The 19512-nt window shown below is 41.4% G+C and overlaps 1 protein-coding gene across 1 annotated transcript in view; it reads left to right on the top strand.

Annotated features, from left to right (window-relative positions):
- The window catches only part of LOC142956052 (zonadhesin-like), a 152296-nt gene that overhangs the window by 116757 nt on the left and 16027 nt on the right, over positions 1-19512 (top strand). Inside the window, exons 4-9 of the mRNA XM_076097352.1 lie at positions 16304-16527; positions 16629-16701; positions 17026-17423; positions 18082-18640; positions 18789-18985; positions 19069-19452. Of these exons, the coding sequence (XP_075953467.1) occupies positions 16304-16527; positions 16629-16701; positions 17026-17423; positions 18082-18640; positions 18789-18985; positions 19069-19452 (1835 nt within the window). The remainder of the gene's footprint in view (positions 1-16303; positions 16528-16628; positions 16702-17025; positions 17424-18081; positions 18641-18788; positions 18986-19068; positions 19453-19512) is intronic.

The following is a 19512-nucleotide window of genomic DNA, read 5'->3' as shown; positions in this document are numbered from 1 at the left end:
TGAGTCCATGATTATCTCCACAATCTCTAATGCTTTCGAAGATAGTTTAACTATATTTTGTGTGTGATTAAAAATACACTAATTTGCAATTGCAATTCAATTCGCAATTTAAGATGATTAAAAGCTTGATATATCGTCATAAAAAAACGCATGAACACAGCTATTACTTTTATGTCTGTAGAGATCAAATGACTTGCAGCAATGGCAGAAACAACACCTGTCACAGAACAATGGGTTTATCTGAATCAACAAAACACACGTAGACAGAAAGAGCAAACTCCCTTGCTTATCTGTGAGAGGCGATCTATTTTGACAGAGTTTTCTACTATAAAGTCTGGCTTTGTATGAGATACGATATACATTTTCATAATTGTCCACATGAATATGTTCTTATACCCGAGCATACTTTAGCCTCCCCCAGGTTCTCTGAGCATTGTGATACTTGGATCCTCCATCACTTGTTCTAACAGACAAGGTAATGTAAGGAAGACCAACACAAATATCCCATGCCTTAGATATTTCTGTTAGCTCTTGGGAAATGAAGCCACTACTAGAATATTCCATCACTATCTCCTTATCAGAAAGCATGTCAGTTGGGGTTAAAAGCGCCTCAAAATGTTCCTTCCATCTTCCAACTATAGACTCTCCAAATAGTCTTCGTATTGCACAATAATGGTGTAAATGTAATTCAGTACATTTGCACGTTGGTTATTTTATTGAATGAACTGGAAAGCATATATGCATTATGTAAGGTTTCATGAATTACTGAGAGGTTACGTCATTCTTAGTAAGATCTTATAACATGTCTGCGATACAAAGTTTTTGCCATTAGAAATCATTTTAAAATTGGTCTGGATGGTTGTGAAAGCACCCTTTCCCCCTCGCTCTCTCCCTGAAAAGGCGGTAGTGGAGAGGTACGAGCTTTTTTCTAACGTGCCTGGAGTAGGGGGCCGTTCTCATGATTAATAAGCAGCCAGACAAAATAAGTGTCTTTACATGAAACAGAAATAACCAAATATCCTACAGGTTACTTTTGTCTTCATTCATGTTTTTCAGTGCCAAAATAGTGTGTTCGTTACAGTGCCGTGAAAACTAACGATGAGGAATTTGGTATGTTGGATGCGCACTCGGGGTCCATGTCCATCTTTAACTACTCAGACCATTCCATCTGCATGAGGAGTGACCCTCGAAGGCATGCACACAGCACCTATGGGCCTCGCCGGAATCAATTATGACGAGACTCTGAGAGATGCTCTGTTCACTCACAGAACCACGGTTGCATAATAAACCTGTGTTTTTGCAGTGATCACAATTTTCCTCTAATCTTAACCAAGTAGTTTTAGAAATATGGTCACATGGTATTTCACTGTACTATCAACTTGTTTATCTAAACCTGAATATTACTTGTATAAAAATGAGGCTATCAAATAACATATCAATTATCAATCATTCATTTGATCTAGCTCTGAAACAGTTAACGATGCAAGTTTTAAAGCACCCGCGGTTTATTTTCATCCTCCTGTCAGCGACAAGCCTATTTGGCATCCCGAAAAAGAAATAGAGTGAACAGAAACTAAAGGGAGAGACTAAAGGTAGGAGGACTTTTATTTCATGGCCAGAAAGGTAATGGAAACAAGCATACCCAACAACACGGTGCGGGAAGAAGAGAAAATAATGATAAATAATCAGTTTAAGTGCATTCTTCGTTTGACAAATGAAGTTAGTAGACAGTAAACAAGGCACTTTACAAGAAAAAAATGTACAACTTGGAATAATTTTTATGAAAACCCGTTTTGATTCTTTTAATCGGTGGACCCTTACAGACAAAAATAAATATAAATAATCAAGGAATGGACACATTCAGACTTCATGACAGCCTCAATGGTACGGAGTTACCACCTTTTTCATCTCTCTTGTTTACCATTAGGGCCGTACAGAATAGTTTGAGGATTTGGTTATCATCCATATGACACTTTAACATTCAAATTAATAATTTACAGAAACACTGCGTGCAAAGTCCACCTCTCTCGCTCTCTCTCTCTCTCTCTCTCTCTCTGTGACACAGCACTTAGTCCTCATCTCTCCAATTGTCCTTGTTTACATATTTGTTGGCATTTAGCCTTTCAAAAACTTAAAAAAAATAAATAATGTCTGGTCAAAACTGCAATGGGAGGCACGCACCTGTATTTACGGGGGAGGTCTAACAACAATCCAACAGCACCATAAAGTGCATTTATATAACCACAACAATAATTTATTTCCAATTTTTTAGGGAAATGACGTCATATAATACGACCGCAGACATTCAAAGCTTCATTTTAAAAGTCAATACAAGCTTTGAATGTAAAAAACAAAAAGAAGAAATTCGGTACCGCCCTATTCTCCATGCCTATAAATCTGAATGAAATATACTAAACTATTACGCTCATGGTTTCTGTAAAATTACTGAATTGTGGAGAATCTAGCCGATCTAAGGATGTATAGCGTGTCCATAATAAGTTAATTATGACCCGTGTATATTTGTCGAAACATGTAGCCACACCCGGTGAGTAAAAGGGACTCTGTGTCTAATTGTGGCTCGGCTTTCAATTCAAGTCTTACGGGGTGTGTTTATGTTAATATCTAGATGTACTGTATGAACGTTTTTCTTATTTTTATGTCAGAGGAACATAGGAATATGTGGTTCGAAAAAAAATGTGAGGGGACATAGGACCATAGAAACAAAGAGCTTGCCTTGTGGGGAAAAGGAGAGAGCTGGTAGTTGCTGGGGATAGAAGAAGGGGGATTTTGAGGACGGGGGATGGGTGGTAGATGAGACAAGGAGATGATTGGAAGAATGGTGGTTGGACTGGTTGAATAAAAGCTACTGAGGGGATGAAAAGGACCGGCTTGATCAGACATACTGTAAATATACCGTATAAATGGAACGACACTGTTGTCCTATCTTTCTGTCTCTCTCTAAGCAGCAGATTTCATTTCTGTTTTATACTTGTATACATTGCCATTTTTGACTTCTCGTGTTGATAGTAGATCGAGATTATTGCTGGGATTTTGTGGGAAATAATAACCTGAAGGGGCGAATTCACAAAAGGATTGTGCGGCTACACAGACAAAACTAGACAAAAAGAAACTGTGTAAAGGGTGAAATGCAGCCCTCCTGCGCTGCCAAGCAAATCGTATTTCAGTGCTTCTGTGCTATTTGCGCGTATTTAAATTAGGTAATGTGTATACATTTGGTGCAAAATCAGCCCATATCTATGCAAATAGGCCCCATCGCAAAAACAGTCCAATTCAAGATCAACGCTAATAGCCACAAACAGTTAGTGAAATGATTAATGTCTGCCTCTGCACCCTGTCCGTCAGGACCTGTAGCTCGCGGTCTAAGAAATATTTTTTCTTTTTCTCACTGACATTACTCTGCGTACTGTATTCTTGGCACAAATGCAACATATTTACTTTTCCACGTGAATAATTGTAATGAGACACAAAAAGGGCAAATTGGACTCAACTGCAAAACATTAGTGCACTGTTATATCATAGCGCAATATTGTTTGTGAATCAGACCTTGAGACGGTGCCCACGGTGGCTACGAGTGTTGGACAATTCACAATGCAATCAGCGGCCGCAGTCAACTCTTTGTGAATTCGCCTGTGAGTGTTTGGTTTAAGCCTCTGTCAGCCTCCACACTTTTTTTTCACAAATTGCACATTTCAAACTGTTGTTATTTTAGTTTCCTTTACTGCTTTTCATACACTGCAAAGATGACTTCAAAGATTTCATGTGTCATCCTGCAATTTCCTAAATAACCGTAGGCCTTACCACCACTTTTGTATCCAAGATGGAAAGGAGTCCATAAATTGGGCATTGGTGGTCAAATGATGAGCCCATTTTGAATCAATAGAACACTGCACCCTTGCAACAGCTTTTTCATTTGACATTTTAAAAGGACGTGTTTGCTGGGTGGGCAATAGAATGGTAGCTATTGTTCCTTTGTGGTGCTCAGATTGTTTATCGACTCGGTGACCGTGCACCCGTAGCCCTCTGTCAGTGTTCGAGTCCTCTGGAGACAACTGCAAACTCTTTGTGCATCTGCGCATCAACACCCGAGTTGCATCAGAGAAGTGAGGGTCAAACAACTTTTACCAGTAATGCAAACATACATGGTGAGTGCCCAGCCAATAGATGAAACACACACACACACACACACACACACACACACACACACACAAAGGCATTTGGACCTCCAAGGATGGAACAATCTTTCTCAGCCCATGTAGTCAATCTGATGCAAGCATAGAGCAAATCATTGTAACGACCCTGAACGGTGTCTCTTTTTGAGATAGGAATTGGGAATTCAGAAACACATGGAGTGCTCATTCCCAATGATCATTTTGTCTTTTGATGGCAGGTCTGGCTCCAAATCAGTGGCTACCGAGCCTGATAATGATGTACTGTGGGACACCTGAAATGACTCAAACACGGTAGATCATTGTGCTAGACTTCTAGTGTTGTAGCATCCCGCCCTTCACAGGCGTACTGTACTCTCTAGTAATTACCATCAGCATCTATAGATGGGTGCTGTTAGTTATTCACTGAGGGGATGATTAAAGAAGATTCCAAACATGCACCCACTCAGATAATTACAAATTAGCTGGTATTTGCATAAATAAAGCAGCGCATCGATTATTAAAACATACCTCCTACCATGCCTATTCTGTATGCATCTCTTATGAATCGCTTTCATTTTGTATTCAGTGCTGCAGTTAGGCAACTTCAAATTATGCCATTCAGTTCCCAAGTCTAATCCCCAATATCATGATTAAAATTCCCATGGCTTTTATTCGCCTTATCAGAGTTGCTCCATGTTGAGATAAAGTGCGTCTTTACGACTCTGACAAAGTTGCCGTGCCATTTGTATCTTCTCCTCTGATATTTGTCGGTTGACATTCAAATGCGGTCCTTTCTACCTGGTTGCGGCTGCTCACTGTTATCTGTTTCAGCTAGGTTGAGCAAAAAAGGGTGCATAGGTTGGGTGCTGCAGGCGAAGACGGAGCTTCAAAAACATAATGAGGGGTTTGCCAGGGCGCCTCTGTGCCTGCTGCCTTTACAGAAAAGGAGAAAAATACTTTTATTCTCCCTGTCAGGGCATAGAGGCCCTACCTTGGGCTAATACGCTGTCGTTTGAATATATGCAGATCACTCACTAATTAGAATACCAAAGGTTTCATCTTTTCACTGTTTTGCTTTTACCTTGTTAAATGAAATGAAAATGCTGTTCCTCTAAGTCCTATTGGCTGACCATTACAGACCACAGCCACATATTTTAACTAGTGAAAAAAGCTAAGAAACAGAAAGGAACTCAGGCACAACAAAGAAGCTCTACAAAGAATGTTTGCGCGCGCGTGTGTGTGTGTGCGTGTGTGTGTGTGTGTGTGTGTGTGTGTGTGTGTGCGTGTGTGTATGAAAGCTTTGATTGTCCCTATATGCTCGACTGCACAGGATTTTGGGCAGGCAACCTTTTTGCTTGAAGCTTCAAGACTTATTTCCCGTTATCTCTCTCTCTCTCCTTCTCTGTCTCTCTGCCTGTTTGTCATTCTCTTTTTCTCTTTTCTTCCTCCTTCTGTCAGTGTAGTAGTTGTATGCCTCAGCTAAGGTGAAACAGCATGGATGTGATTTCTATAGCTCTGTTGGAGACCAGCATCTCATCACAAACTGGTCTCGGGTGGTTGGGTGAGCGAATCAAATCCTGGGTAGCACGATCAAAACGATTTCAGTTTGAGACTGGAGACCCTGCCTCACATCTCAGTCATTGGGGCACGTTCAATTGGATGCATTCGATTCAATTCAGCTCATATATGGGGAAGGAACAGGGAGAGCGGTGTCGAAGGACGGCTGAGGTTATGAACAAAAGCTCAAGCAGGGCATGGAAACGTGGAATTTAACCTACGGTATCCTCTCCGTTGAAGTTTCTGAAAATCTCCCCTGACATATGCAACTACCAAACAACACAGGACTGAGACAGCAATTTAAAAAATGCAACAAATTCTATATTTGCAGTGCAGTGACTGTTGTAACCGTACACTAAAAATGATATCACTGGACAATCAAAGGCCCAATGGGGACATACATAAATACAAATTGCCTCTGTTTTAGATAAGCACAACTCAAATGTACAGCCTGTAACACATCCTCCATGTTTCTATGGCAATATTACTGACAGGTTATCCAAGACAGAATGAGTCATTGGGTTTTACCAATCCACTGTGTGGGCCATTCCCACAACTACTGTGTATATTATTGACAAGGAGACTTCTTTCCTCTGAGTGGTTAAATGGCAGTTAAGTCGTCTTGGCTCCTCGGCTGTGTTTTCTCTCTTGACTGTGAGCTGCTGATGTCATACTCACTAGCACTACTGTTACTAGCGCTTCACCTGACAAAGTTAGCAAGTATAGCCGGAGAACACAATAAAGCATTTAGGCAGCTCAAGAGCTGTTTCCCTCAGCAGTTGTTGTAGAGCGACAGATAGCTAAAAGCAAAGTAGATATGGACACAAACACAACATGTCAGTGTTGTGTTTACACCTTTTCTCCGCTGCTCCCAAGTGGCCAAAAAAAAATCAAGTTAATACAGGACTAAGATCATCAAGATAGTATTTATTTAATTTACCTTACTCATGCAGAAGCCTGAAGATTTACATAAACTACAAATTCTATCAAATTGAAGCAGTTACAGTTGAGACTGACGTGTCTGACAACTCGAGTCCATCGGGGTGCTGTATGTCAAAGGAAATTCTTTTTTTCACACACCTAGAACTAACATTGCTTGGAGTGCAACAGAAGGACTTCACAATTCTAGCAGAAAGCAGCCAATGAGTTGTTGTGTTTGGAGGGCAGAAAGTGTGGTCACAATGACATTGGCCAGTTAGCTCAGTAAACTACAGCTACTCTCTGTGTATGTGTCTGTGTCTCTGTTGACCTTTTGCTGATTGTGAATTAAGTGTCGGTGAGTGCTTCAGGTTCCTGGCCTTTGAAGGTTATCCGGACTAGCTCTGTTCACTACGGGGCCAATAAACAGTAAGTACACAGGAAATCTAGAATCTCTCCGTCTCGTGCTCTTTCCCATTTTTTCTTTTGCCCCCAGCGACCTCCTGTATCCTTCTATCTTTCTGAACAAGGGATACCTTCACACCCACTCCCTGGGAGATGGAGGGATGCTGAAAATGAAAAGAGAAAACAATTAGTAGCGCTGATGGGCCTGTGTGAGGTAATGAAATTGCGTGTCTCATTGTAGCGTGTAATGGAGAGCAGTTTGAAGTTAATTGAGGGGAGATAGGACACTGGGCTACTGTCTGCCGGAGCATTGTGGTTGGGCTTCGGGTTTATCACTGAGAGAATCACTGAACCCAGAAAAGAACAATTCCTTATCAGACCTCGTAAATGGGAATTATCTTGCTTTAGCAGATTAGATAGCGAGATCAATTGTTATTATGATTAAATTCATATTCTTTTCATCTGTTTCTGGGTCAGGTTCATGGGCATTAAAAACCTGGCAGAGTCCCCTTCCGACTACATCATCCAGCCAGTTCATGTACAAATCGGACTATATTTATGTTTCATTAATTCTTATAAACGTATTTCGTGGGTCTCTCCTTGAATGTAAAATTAATATTCAATTCGGTTTAACATAGTGCATTTCCATCAGCAATAGAAAAATCAAAGATGTTGTTTTTATAATGCAGTCTGGGGAGTAAACCTTCAGAAACTTCACAGTCATGGCTCTGACACGCGGGTAGTTTTCAGAAGGCGATGGAGTGCCACCTTCTGGTGGAATGATGCATGGTGTAAATGTTCTGCTCCACTAGCTCGTAGTAAGTGTCCTCATGAATGTGGCTTGTATAGAGAATGAGCTTAGCAATTGGAAAACGGCTATAGGATGGTTGAAATAGCTGAAATAAAGTACATGAGTGCTTGAACCAGCAATAACAAAACAACAACTTTGGTGCATTAAAATGGCAGCCTCCTGGTTTGATATTTTATAAAACTGCTTTTTTTCTAATGTGCAGTCCTATATGATGCTCATGACGGCGTCAAAAAATATTGAACTACTGATGCTAATCTTGTGCATTTCCTTTTTCTCATGGCCCTCTTGGACTTTAGCGTTTGTTTTTGTGACTGGAGTGCCTCCTAAGCCTGCTGCATGTATCATAAAGTCTGATAAAGGATCAAAAATGACATAAATACTGGATGTGGGGGTAGGGGACGTTCCTCTCGCCTCCTCACACACAGTGTTGACAAAAGACAATTAAACGCAGCTTGCCTACAGTATTGATCATGTAACCCTGATAGGCAGAGCAGAACCACAGCACCTGTATTCATTAAACAACCTGTTTAGCAACCATGCGGCGGAAGGAGAAATTAAGCTCTGTTTGTGAAACAAAGCGCCACAGGCCAAGAAACACCTGCAAGATTGCACGGAAACTTTTCAGTGGAGCGTGACGGAAGGAAGGAACAGAGAGGAAGGAGAGGACAGCTCGTGACCTTGTCTTTGGAAAAGGGAGGAAAGAAAGAAACGAACCAAAAACATAGACAAAAAAACTGTGTGGGTTTATTACAGTAATAATTGGAATGAGACAGAGGTTATTTATTGCTTTATTGCTTTATAAACACGTGTTCCCTTTTGGGGCCTGGGGTAAAATGTTAACAAGTTTGACTTTTCCCTGTGAAATTAAGAAATGCTTTGGCAAGTCAAATGATTCAATGAATATTAAACAGACGCTGCATATTGAGGTCTAATTTGTTTTGATAGACTTGTTTTATTTTGGGAGACTGAAGCGATTGCTTTAACCTATAGCTTACCTACTTTACATTCCGTTGGCTGCTTCCTTTCACCCTTCAGTGGTAACTCTTCATTCTAAAAACCTCATTGAAACTAGGTCATTTTCCAGCCGACAGATTATAAATGGCAGCTCTTGTAAGCATGTGCCCATAAATAGTCTGGGGATTTCAAATGCAATGTTATAGATCACCATAAGCAGTTACTTATGTCCTAAACATTCATATACCGGTGTAATTGAGTACTATAGCTTTCAATTATATTATGATATATTATATATATATTGTTGAAGTTCATAAGCCCTGGACCTGTACACTGCATAACGGTTTACCAAAGGCAACTCAAATTCACTCAGAGCATTTTGCTGACAGGAAACAAAATTAAATAGTTTACAGTATGTTGTGACCAGTGTTTCTCAAACTTTTAGTCTGGGGACCCACTTTATAAAAATGATAAACCATCGCGAGCGACCCAATTCACAATAGGCCTGATCTATAAATCTCGAGAAGGGCGAATTTGTGTGTAAATGAATGAATGAAATTGCCCTGTCTTACCCCGTGTTCCATGGCCTTGACCTGCTGCTGCAGCCGAGGACATCTCTAGGGACTGCAGACATCGAAGACACAAGCAAACTGGAAGGAAGATTTTCATATGCCATTGACTGGCCTATTCGTAGATGAAAGGCTGCACTGTGGATTGATTTTCTCTCTGCTTTTCAGCAGGGGTGACCTTTGGCTGCAAGTCTGGTAGCAACTGAACTCTGACAAAAGGTCGAAGAAATGCTTGAAGGGAAAAAAATGTGAGGGACAGTTTTCCAAGATGGGGCAAAGGTTTTCCAAGAGACAAAGAGATTCAGGGTCACGTGTAAGGGTTCGGCTCAAAAAGAAAGGGCATTGTTGTGCTCGTAAAGAACTAGTTTCTATGACATGCATGCTTGGTTTTGGCTCGACTATTTTCAACATGGCGGCTGGGTCACAAACTTTCTCACTACAGAAAAAAATATGTTTCTGAAAACATTTGAAGCGAGTGCGCCTGACATTCAGCAGGTATGTCTGTGTGTAAAACCACGCCCTGTTCTCCTCCTCAAGTGACATCACAACCTTTTACATTACATTACAGTCATTTAGCAGACGCTTTTATCCAAAGCGACTTACAATAAGTGTATTCAACATCGGTTTTCAAGAGAACTACTCGTCACCAGAAGTCATAAGTGCATCTCCTTTCTTCAAACAAGCATCTAAGAGCATAAACCAGAGCCAACGTACAGTGCAGAAACAAACTAATGCAATAAGTGCCACAAACTAATATGAATACAATAAGTGCAACAAACGAGTATGAATACAATAAATGCTAAGTAAGTGCTGAGTGGAAGGCTCAGGGTAGGCCTTCTTGAAGAGGTGAGTTTTCAGCCTGCGCAGAAAGACGGGCAGCGACTCGGCTGTCCTGACGTCAGTGGGGAGTTCATTCCTCCGCTGTGGGGCCAGGACAGAAAACAACCGCGACCGGGTCGATCGGCCGTAGGGACCTCGGAGCGACGGGGCAACCAATCGCCCCGAGGCAGCAGAGCGAAGTGGTCGGGCGGGGGTGTAGGGCTTGACCATGGCCTGGAGATAGGAAGGAGCTGTTCCTTAAAACATATCAGTAATTTAAAAAATGTAATCAATTTAAAATTAAAAAACGAATGAATTGCTATGGTGCCTGTTACACATGTCCGTGAAACCCAGACCCAACATCATCAGCGGAAGTAACAACTCCGACAAAATCGGTCCGCCTTGGCCCCGGTAAGATGCCTAATCCTGACCAGAGGCGCCGGATTCATTTAAAAAGTCTGTGTGTGAGACACTGTATATTTAAAAACACTAGACACCTTTACCCCTATACCTTCTCACCAAGCTGATCTGCTCAGTCGCTCAACCACACACACTCGCTATGCACTCATTACGCTACTCTTATGACAACGTAATATGTAAATATCTGGATTGCACTTAAACCCGATCTTGGCCATTTTCACAGGATAGTACTGCGAGCATCAAAGCTCGGCGTGGCGTGGCATTTTACACGTTGTTTTCTTCATTTACTCTCATTCGCAATTCGGGACAGAGGTGTAAATTGGGGGGCCGCTGCCCTTTTGAACCCCCTACATTTGGCCCCCTTCTGACCCAATATGTTTGGCAGGGGCATCCTCATCCGAGTCAAAAAAAAAATGTATCTGCACCTTTATTCCCGTTTACAATCATTTACATAATGTGTTAAAAAATGTACAAAAATGTAGCAAATGGAGACCTTATTTTGATGCAGTCAATCAAATGTGTCATTAAGCAGTGACGTCAGTGTTACATCATAGAAAGGCTGTTTGTCTGTCTGATAAGCACTTTTGAGGCAGACTGGCTCCTTAACTCACACTCACACCTTCACTCTATAGCTGCCTCCAAAACAAAACTGTTCATGATAATCTCGTAAGTGCAAGTGGAAATTCACCAGTGAGACATTACAAATCGTTCATGTTCTGTTCTCTAGCTTGAGACTTACTTAGTCACATTTTTTATTAGGCAATATTTAGGACAAATAGTACACTTGCTCACCCACAGAGAACACTTCTCTCCTTGAGATCTTTAAAAAAAATTACACCGTGGCATTTGCTCCTTTTTTCCAAAACAACATCCTTTGCTTACTAAGGTGTTCTTTTTCTATGACACAGTGGCTCTGGCACCGAGGAGCTTCAAAGAGCAAACACAGGCTGTTTGCTTAACTGCTTAACTGTTAGTCATGGATCAGGGCATTTGCGGTCTACAATGATCCGTGGAGAAGCCCACAGTGTATTACTTTGAACTTGGTCTTGGCCTCTTGTTGCTCTTTTTACAACTTCCCGTGGACAAGGTTGATTATTAATGGCCTTTTTATTTGTTGCCTGAAGACATGCAGGAGGTATGAAGACAGGTTTATAGGTATGTAATTGAGCAGCACTTTCTGATTATGTCATCTTTCTATTTTTAACATAATTACAATGGCAGTTCGATAAGGTACCATTTGGTATATCATTGTATTTTGCCCCTTTGGCTGAGACAGAAAGGTTGCTACGTTGGTGTCATGATAGTTTCCTCAGAGGTGGGTATTTGAACGCACTTGACCTCAGGATAGGCCTCATCAACAGATGGACAACTCCCTTCCGGTAATTCCAGGGCCATCTTAAAATCGAAGCCTTTGAAAGCAGGGCTTGCCTGGGTCAAGTAAAATGCCAAGTCAGGCTGATAAATCTAGCCACTCACTTTCTTAATCAGGCAATTAACACACATTGAGCTAATGAGGGAAGTAAGTAAGGCGTGAGCCATCTCACTTCTTTGTCATCTCTGTTGAGAGTTGCAGATGCGCAGAACTGATCTGGCATGTGCGAGTAAGCGTTTCAATTTCTGGAAACAGGAGTTTAGTTGGGTAAATTAGAGAAAGAGAATACGGGCGGAACTCCAGATTAATTTACTTAAATAAAGTCCAGTGGTAGTCAACACGTTTAATGAATTGCAGCCGGTGATTTGGTGTGTTAGCTGGTGACTCTCAGCCGAATGTGTCTGCTGTTGCATGTAGTGACGGAAAACACAAACAGAACATGTAGAGGTCCTCTTAAAAGCCTTCAATCAATTTGAATTACTCATCTGTGTTTATTCTCTACACCAACGATTTACTGAAGTTACTGCAAGCAACCACAGACTCATTCGGCCGAAAGTCGCCAGCCCTCTGAACCCCAAAACCAGCTGGCGGGATCGAAAAGCATGTTTTTCTTCAAACAATCGCTAAAACTACACCGTTGAGCCTCATTATCGTCAGAGTTTCATCTGTCCGACGGCCCTTGAACACAACAAAACATTGTTTGTTCTTTATATATTATACATATTAAGATGTCATTTTTGTATGAGATTGTTTGAGATGTTTTTATGTTTTATTTATTTGTAATGGCTTGCCGCCTGTTGCTGCCCTTTTGGCCGCAGGTCATCATTGTAAATGAGAACTGGTTCTCAATTGACTTGTTTGGTTAAATAAAGATAGAATAAAACAAACAAACGCTTCAGTCAGAAGAAACAACCAAAACTAAGCTTAAAATTGGGATATTTGATCAAAAACATTTTATTCTACGTATCTCATTTAAAATCAAACAGTTAAGTGACAATTCCCTGAAACTTGGACTGAACTGCAGACTGCTGAACACAATGAGGAGAGAGAGAAGAGGTCGTAAGTAGAGGTTGTAAAGACCTAAACTACCTGTATACAGCAGGTAGATTTTGGATAAACCGATTCTACTGTTTTCAGAGAAAGAAATTCAACTTGCGTTTTTTTTCTTTTTATGATTTATGGTATTGTAACTGTGTTATACGGCACAAAAGACATTTTTGAGTTCTCTGTACTTCTAGCCATGGTTGTACAGTTTACATAGAGGTGCAGGACAAGGCCACAGAGAGCAAAATATGACAGGTGCAAAAAACACCACGAAATTGCTTGGGGTCCCGAGTGGTGGCTAGTTAAACACCTGTTGCACTGAAACGGCTGCCATCCTGTTGGAATTCTGTAGAACTTGAGTATGCTGGAATATCAACCACCGAACACGCAGCAACAAATACTTTAATGCCGTTTTAATTTAATGTTTAAAGCGTGTCAACTCGTCTGGATGGCTGGGGCAAAATGGCACTTCAGTTGCAAACACACGTACACATAATTTGTTGTAAAGAAGGGTCTATAGGGGTATGTGAAAATTGACTAGACCAGGCAAGTGAAAAAAAAACATTATCGTTGAACCCTGCTTTGATATTCATCATACTGTTGTGTTTTTGCCTATTTGGGTGTACAATTTCCCAATTTACGAGGCACTGTACCAAGTATGTGCAAAGTAAAAGGCAACAAGTTACTGAGTTACAACACATTAACAGAATGAAGCCAGGCATACAGCATGTATGTATTTGCTGCCTTGGAGTGTAAACCTGGATTTTTGACCAGACATTGCGGAGCCGTACTTCTGCTTGGTTTCCCATTGAAGCCTCTGAAGATATCAGTACCTGCTCTGTACATACCTCTGTGGGTCCATTTATAAGTAACTCACTATCTGTGGCATTCATCACACACCTGAGACACCTAAGACACACTGAGATAAAACCTTGATTATCTGTTAGGAAATCCGGCTTTTTACTGCAGATTATCTCTATAGTTAAGATAGTTACTGCATTGCTGTCTTTTTGCCCACTATACTCTGGATATACAATACTATTTTCTAACTGATCCCCAACAATGACCCTCTTTTATAGCTTGGACAGTTTTTAAGAGCTCTAATATTTGTTTTGGTCCACCCTCTCTATTGACGCATACCGCCAGACTTCAGGAATGCCGCAATAGACAGCACCTCCCACACAAAGTGTCTTTCTTATCACTCTTTCGCCACCTGTTCTTAAAGTGTGCGCTGCTATCTAGCTCACATACACTATAATATACTCGAGAAGACACTTCTTGAAGCTTGTTGTTATATCAGGTCACAATGCACACATGCCTCTTTTTGTACTTCCAAGACAATGGATTGCATAAATTGACACTCTTCATGGGTCATCTTTTCTCTTCTCTTTGCCAAGTGTGTGATGCTTAGCTTTGATTTGCAAAAGAAAATGACCTTGTCATCCTTTTACTGCACAATTGTCTGAACAGAACACATTATCGAATACCTTTGAAAGTTACTTGAGTAATCTCTTTACATGTTCAAAGCTAAATCTTTAATAATTAAACAGGGATTACCCTGTATAATGTTTCATTAGTTGTAGATTGCAGACTTTCCTTTTACCATTTGACTTTTCATCATTCATCAAAACTTTAGTAAATATGGCAAACAATTGCTGTATTGACAAACAAATTCACTCGTTAATAAGTATGAACCCTGACCTTCCCTATTTGTTGTAACTGTGTCAGCTGCTGATGTCACTCTTGGAATATTCCTCCGCCACAGTCCAACCCCTTATTGTCTTCCTGTCCACCAGTCCTCGCTCTCCACCCACTGCTGAGGTTACCTGCTCAATGCTTAAAAACACGCCTTCTGTTCTGAGTAGGACTCAGTAGGGCCCACACCTCTGTGTGCTAGCGGTCACATAAGCTGCGTTGCCACACAGAGGCACCACAGTTACTGCTCATCGTTCATTCTTCAACTCGTCAAACAGAGAGAGTATTAGCGACGGGAGAGGAGCTGAGACGCTGTCGTTACAGGATCAGCCATGCTTGGAGGCATCCCCACAAATGTGTTGGTCACAGTGGCTCTACTCTTTGTAACTCAGACAGGGACTCAGTGCAGGTGGGTGTCAAGATAATTCAGCTTTCAACTGTCAAAAAAACTGTAGCCGATGCGTTACTTGAAATATTGTGATACTGATGATATTCATTTCATAATGTGAATCTGGATTTTGATTTGTGTTAAAGTTTTGTTTTTAGGGCAATAAGATATGTTATCAATTATTGGCAAAAAATAAAAGGAATCATTGTTTTCCTATTTCAGGGCTGAAATTGACTTTTCATTAGTTACTTTACCAGATTGGAGGACAAATTCAGGTATGAAGTTTTACAATTACTAAGACTTGTAGATACTCCATAATCACTACAATTTCTTGAATACAAATGTTTCACAACAACAAGGATTAAATAAAGAGACATACATAGACAAAGACACATGCATACTGTACAATACAATATTTAACCCATTATTTTTCCTTTCATAGAATATGTTACACAGTGTTTCTACGACAGACACAACCATCTGATTTGTGACTGGAACCAACGATCAGGTAGAGAAGATTACTGCAAAACATCACAGCGATTGATTTCATTCATTACATCTGATAATAAAATTGAAAGCCAAATGTGTTTTTTTAAAGTCATCAAGATAGGTCAGAGTTCAGTTCAGATAGACTTCGCTTTGACACAAAGAGATAACTTGATTGTACTAAACTTTCATTTTGTCGGTCCACAGTTCTGTTTTAATCTACAGACAGGCTGTGACTGTGCCTCGCCACGTATCACAAACCGATCTGAGGCAGGCTAATAATGTTTTATAGTCTGGTGCTCTCCCAGGGGCAATCGAAGTAGAGGGCCTGCACTAAAGGCTTAAATTTAGCAGAAAACACTCTAAACGGCAATTTTGCATTTTTACGATGATTGCGCCACAACAGATGCGCTTCTTGTTTTACTGCAATAACAAAGACGAGGGAATGGTTTGCTATTTCTGATGTGATTTAAAATGATGATGCAACATAAAAGCTCATTCATAACCTGCGTAGTTAAAAATGTATTTCATAGTTTATACTGTGTGATTTAAAAAGAAGTGGGGTGGTCATTGTCATTGAATTTGTACCGAAAGTGTTACATTGGACCTATTTAAAAAATGACTTTGGTCGCTTTTTATTATGTGGATGAAAGCATTTAGTGTATTACATTTTCTTATTGTCCTTTTCACCTACAGACGATGGCGTAGGGACTGTTTTGGAGAGTGGCCCACTGAGGCTGGAAGGCGAGGCCTGTCTCGAGTTTTGGTACTTATCCCCAGCTGCAACTAATGGGACAGAACTTCGTGCTCTGCTGAAGAGCAGCGTTGGTCTGATAGAAATCTGGACCTTGCCTGCCCCCCCCAGGGATGCTTGGAGACAAGTGTTTGTTCCCTTGGACGTCATCGAATCAGGGACTCGGGTAAAATAGCCAACAACCACATATACCTATAATTAAACTGTATTGGGGAATTAACATATAACATTGTTTATATTCAATTCGATAATCTGCTTTTACATCAGGTCGTAGTCGAAGCAGTGTCCATGGAGGGACAGTTCACATTCAACCAGATGGGTGTAAGGAGAGGCTCATGTGGTAAATATTCTTTTGCTCTTTTTTTACTATACTAAGAACAATTCGTTCAATTAAATATCATTACTGTCGTGACACTTATCAGGGAAACTGCAAAATGTAATATTTCACAAAATCCTTTTTAAAGCTTAAATATGTAAAAAAAAGAAGTTGACAATTTTGCTAAGGCAGTAAGAATGTGTTTCATTCCTTTGATTGATAACGAATAATGGGTTTAATAACTGAGGTAATAGTTCATATATTAACACTAAACAATTAATCAGTGTTACTAATCAGCTATTAATAGCCATTCCTAAGTGATAGTTTACTCAGTCACATCCCCCACAGGACCCCAGTGTGAATCTGACACAGAGTTATGGACGGATGAGTCCACCCGCTGCCTCTGTCCTGGTGGCCAGCTCTCTTGCTTTCCCTCTCAGTGCCCTAAGGGCCAAATCTGCGGTCCAGAAATAGGAAGATCCAGTGGGATTTCCGCCTCTGGGACTTGCACTATACACAGTCACACAGACTGCAGCACCTTTGATGGAGAGGTGCTCCGCTTCATGGCGCCCTGCACCTACATGCTGGCTAAGACCTGCTCAGCCCCTGAGACCATGCCCATGTTCACTGTGGAAGTGGTCAATGAGCAGAACTGGAACTCATCTCTGCCGACTGTTCAGCAGGTCATTGTGGACATGGGGAAATTCAGAGTGTCCCTGCTGAAAAGGCAGACACACCGGGTTGTGGTGAGTCACTCTAAAAGGGAGATAGAAATTTAGGACAGCGATACTGTGATTCATTTCTGATGCCTGTAACATCTGCCATTACATTATATAAAAAATGATCCTCAACAGCTAAAATACCACGGCCTATTACAAAGGGAGGCTAGTTTTCTCTTGTGTTTATACAACAATAGTTCTGAACATAAACGTCCAAATAAGATTTTGTTTTAGATTCTGCTATAAAAACTACAACCATGCTGCCTTTAACACATGTTTGATACTAGTTTATGTTCAGTTTACTCAGCTAAGCTGTTTATCCGATTGACATCCCACATGGAGTGTTGACGATGAGTATGTTTCATAGCTAAAGGAGACAGTATTTTTTTGTTTTTTAAAACGTACAGTATTACCATCCCCCTAAGAGTCATCATTACTAAAGTTCTGTCTGTACAACTTAAGGCACCCTGCCTTAATGATGCAATGAGTGTTGAGCTACAATGTAATGAATGGAGGAGTTCCCATATCCGCCCATACTACAGAGAGTGCAGAGTTAAGTGGCATAATGTCCTGGACTTATCTGCCTTATCAGTTCCCAAAGATATAACTATCTCCAGAGTGCTGCGTTTGTGCAAACTGTCTTATACAGCCAGTAAGGATGTCTAAAACTGACACTGTTCTTCAGGTTAATGGGGTCTGGAAGAAGCTTCCACTGAGACTCGGCACTGTCAACATCAAGAGCAACCCCGCTGCTGTTGAACTGGGCACTAGTTTTGGTCTTTTGGTCTCATTCGACAACGCTGGTGCCGTCCATGTCAACCTGCCGTCCACTTACTCTGACAAAGTCTGTGGCTTGTGCGGAAACTATAACCACGTCAGGGGAGACGACTTCAGAAAGCCTGATGGAACGACTGCCCAAAATGCTACAGCTCTGGCTGAGAGCTGGCAGTCTGGGCAAGCCACCTCCTCCTGTGAAACCATTCTACTACCTCATCAGTGTGACCCACTGGAGAAGGCCGAGTATGCCAGTGAGCTGTACTGTGGAGGCCTCCTCTCTAGCACTGGGCCCTTTGCTGCCTGCCAATCAGTTCTGGGGGCAGAGAGCTACTTCAGGGGCTGTGTAGTCGGCATGTGCTCTACCCACGGTGACCCAGCGGTACTATGTGAGGCATTAGAGGTATATGCTGATATCTGCCAGGAGGCTGGAATCTCCATACCCATATGGAGGAACTCTACATTCTGCCGTATGTAGCTTTATTGCTTCCTGCTTTTATTTCTTTGCCCAATGTCATTAAAATATGGAAAATAGTGGCAAATGATGAATGTAATAATACAATTACAGGTAAGTTCATGCCCTCTGATCTTTCCACCCTTCTCTTGCACTCCTCTCAGCCCTACAGTGTGGTAAGAACAGCCACTATAACTCATGTGCTGATGGCTGTCCCGAGGTATGCTCCAGTTTGGATATAGTCGGTTCCTGTGGAAGCTGTGAGGAAAGATGCGAGTGTGACTCTGGCTTAAAGCTCAGTGGGGGAAAGTGTGTCCCAGCAGAGGACTGTGGGTGCTGGTATAATGGAAATCACTATGAGGTAATTGAGTTCGATGATTTTATATTCACCTCTTCACTTCCACAGCACTGGAATTTATTCACACAACTCCCTTTTGCCTGCAGAAAGGAGCAACATTCTCCAAGGGAGAGTGTGTGCAATGGTGTCAGTGCATGGGCAATAATGACATGCAATGCACCTCAATGCAATGCGCAGACAACGAGGTTTGCAAGGTCAAGGGTGGCGTGAAAGGCTGCTTCCCTTTCAAACCCGCCACCTGCAGCGTGTATGGTGATCCGCACTATATCACCTTTGACGGGATGGCATATGACTTTCAAGGGGGCTGCAGTTACACGCTGACTACCACGTGTTCAGCAGAAAGCTCAGTCGAGTTCACTGTGATTGGACACAACATGCACTCCGCCCTTCAGAACTTCACCCAATCCAAGCTTGAAGCTGTGGCTCTTCAGGTTGAGGATCTCTACCTCACCCTGAATCAGAGTGGAGAGGTCTATGTAAGCATGAAAACTCTTGTAGTTACACTACATATCAAACAATCCCACCTCTTT

This window comes from Anarhichas minor, unplaced genomic scaffold (genome assembly GCF_050575085.1).
Source record: "Anarhichas minor isolate MPS153535 unplaced genomic scaffold, ASM5057508v1 ptg000024l, whole genome shotgun sequence".
Lineage (NCBI taxonomy): Eukaryota > Metazoa > Chordata > Actinopteri > Perciformes > Anarhichadidae > Anarhichas > Anarhichas minor.
This window is presented reverse-complemented; position numbering and strand designations above follow the sequence as displayed.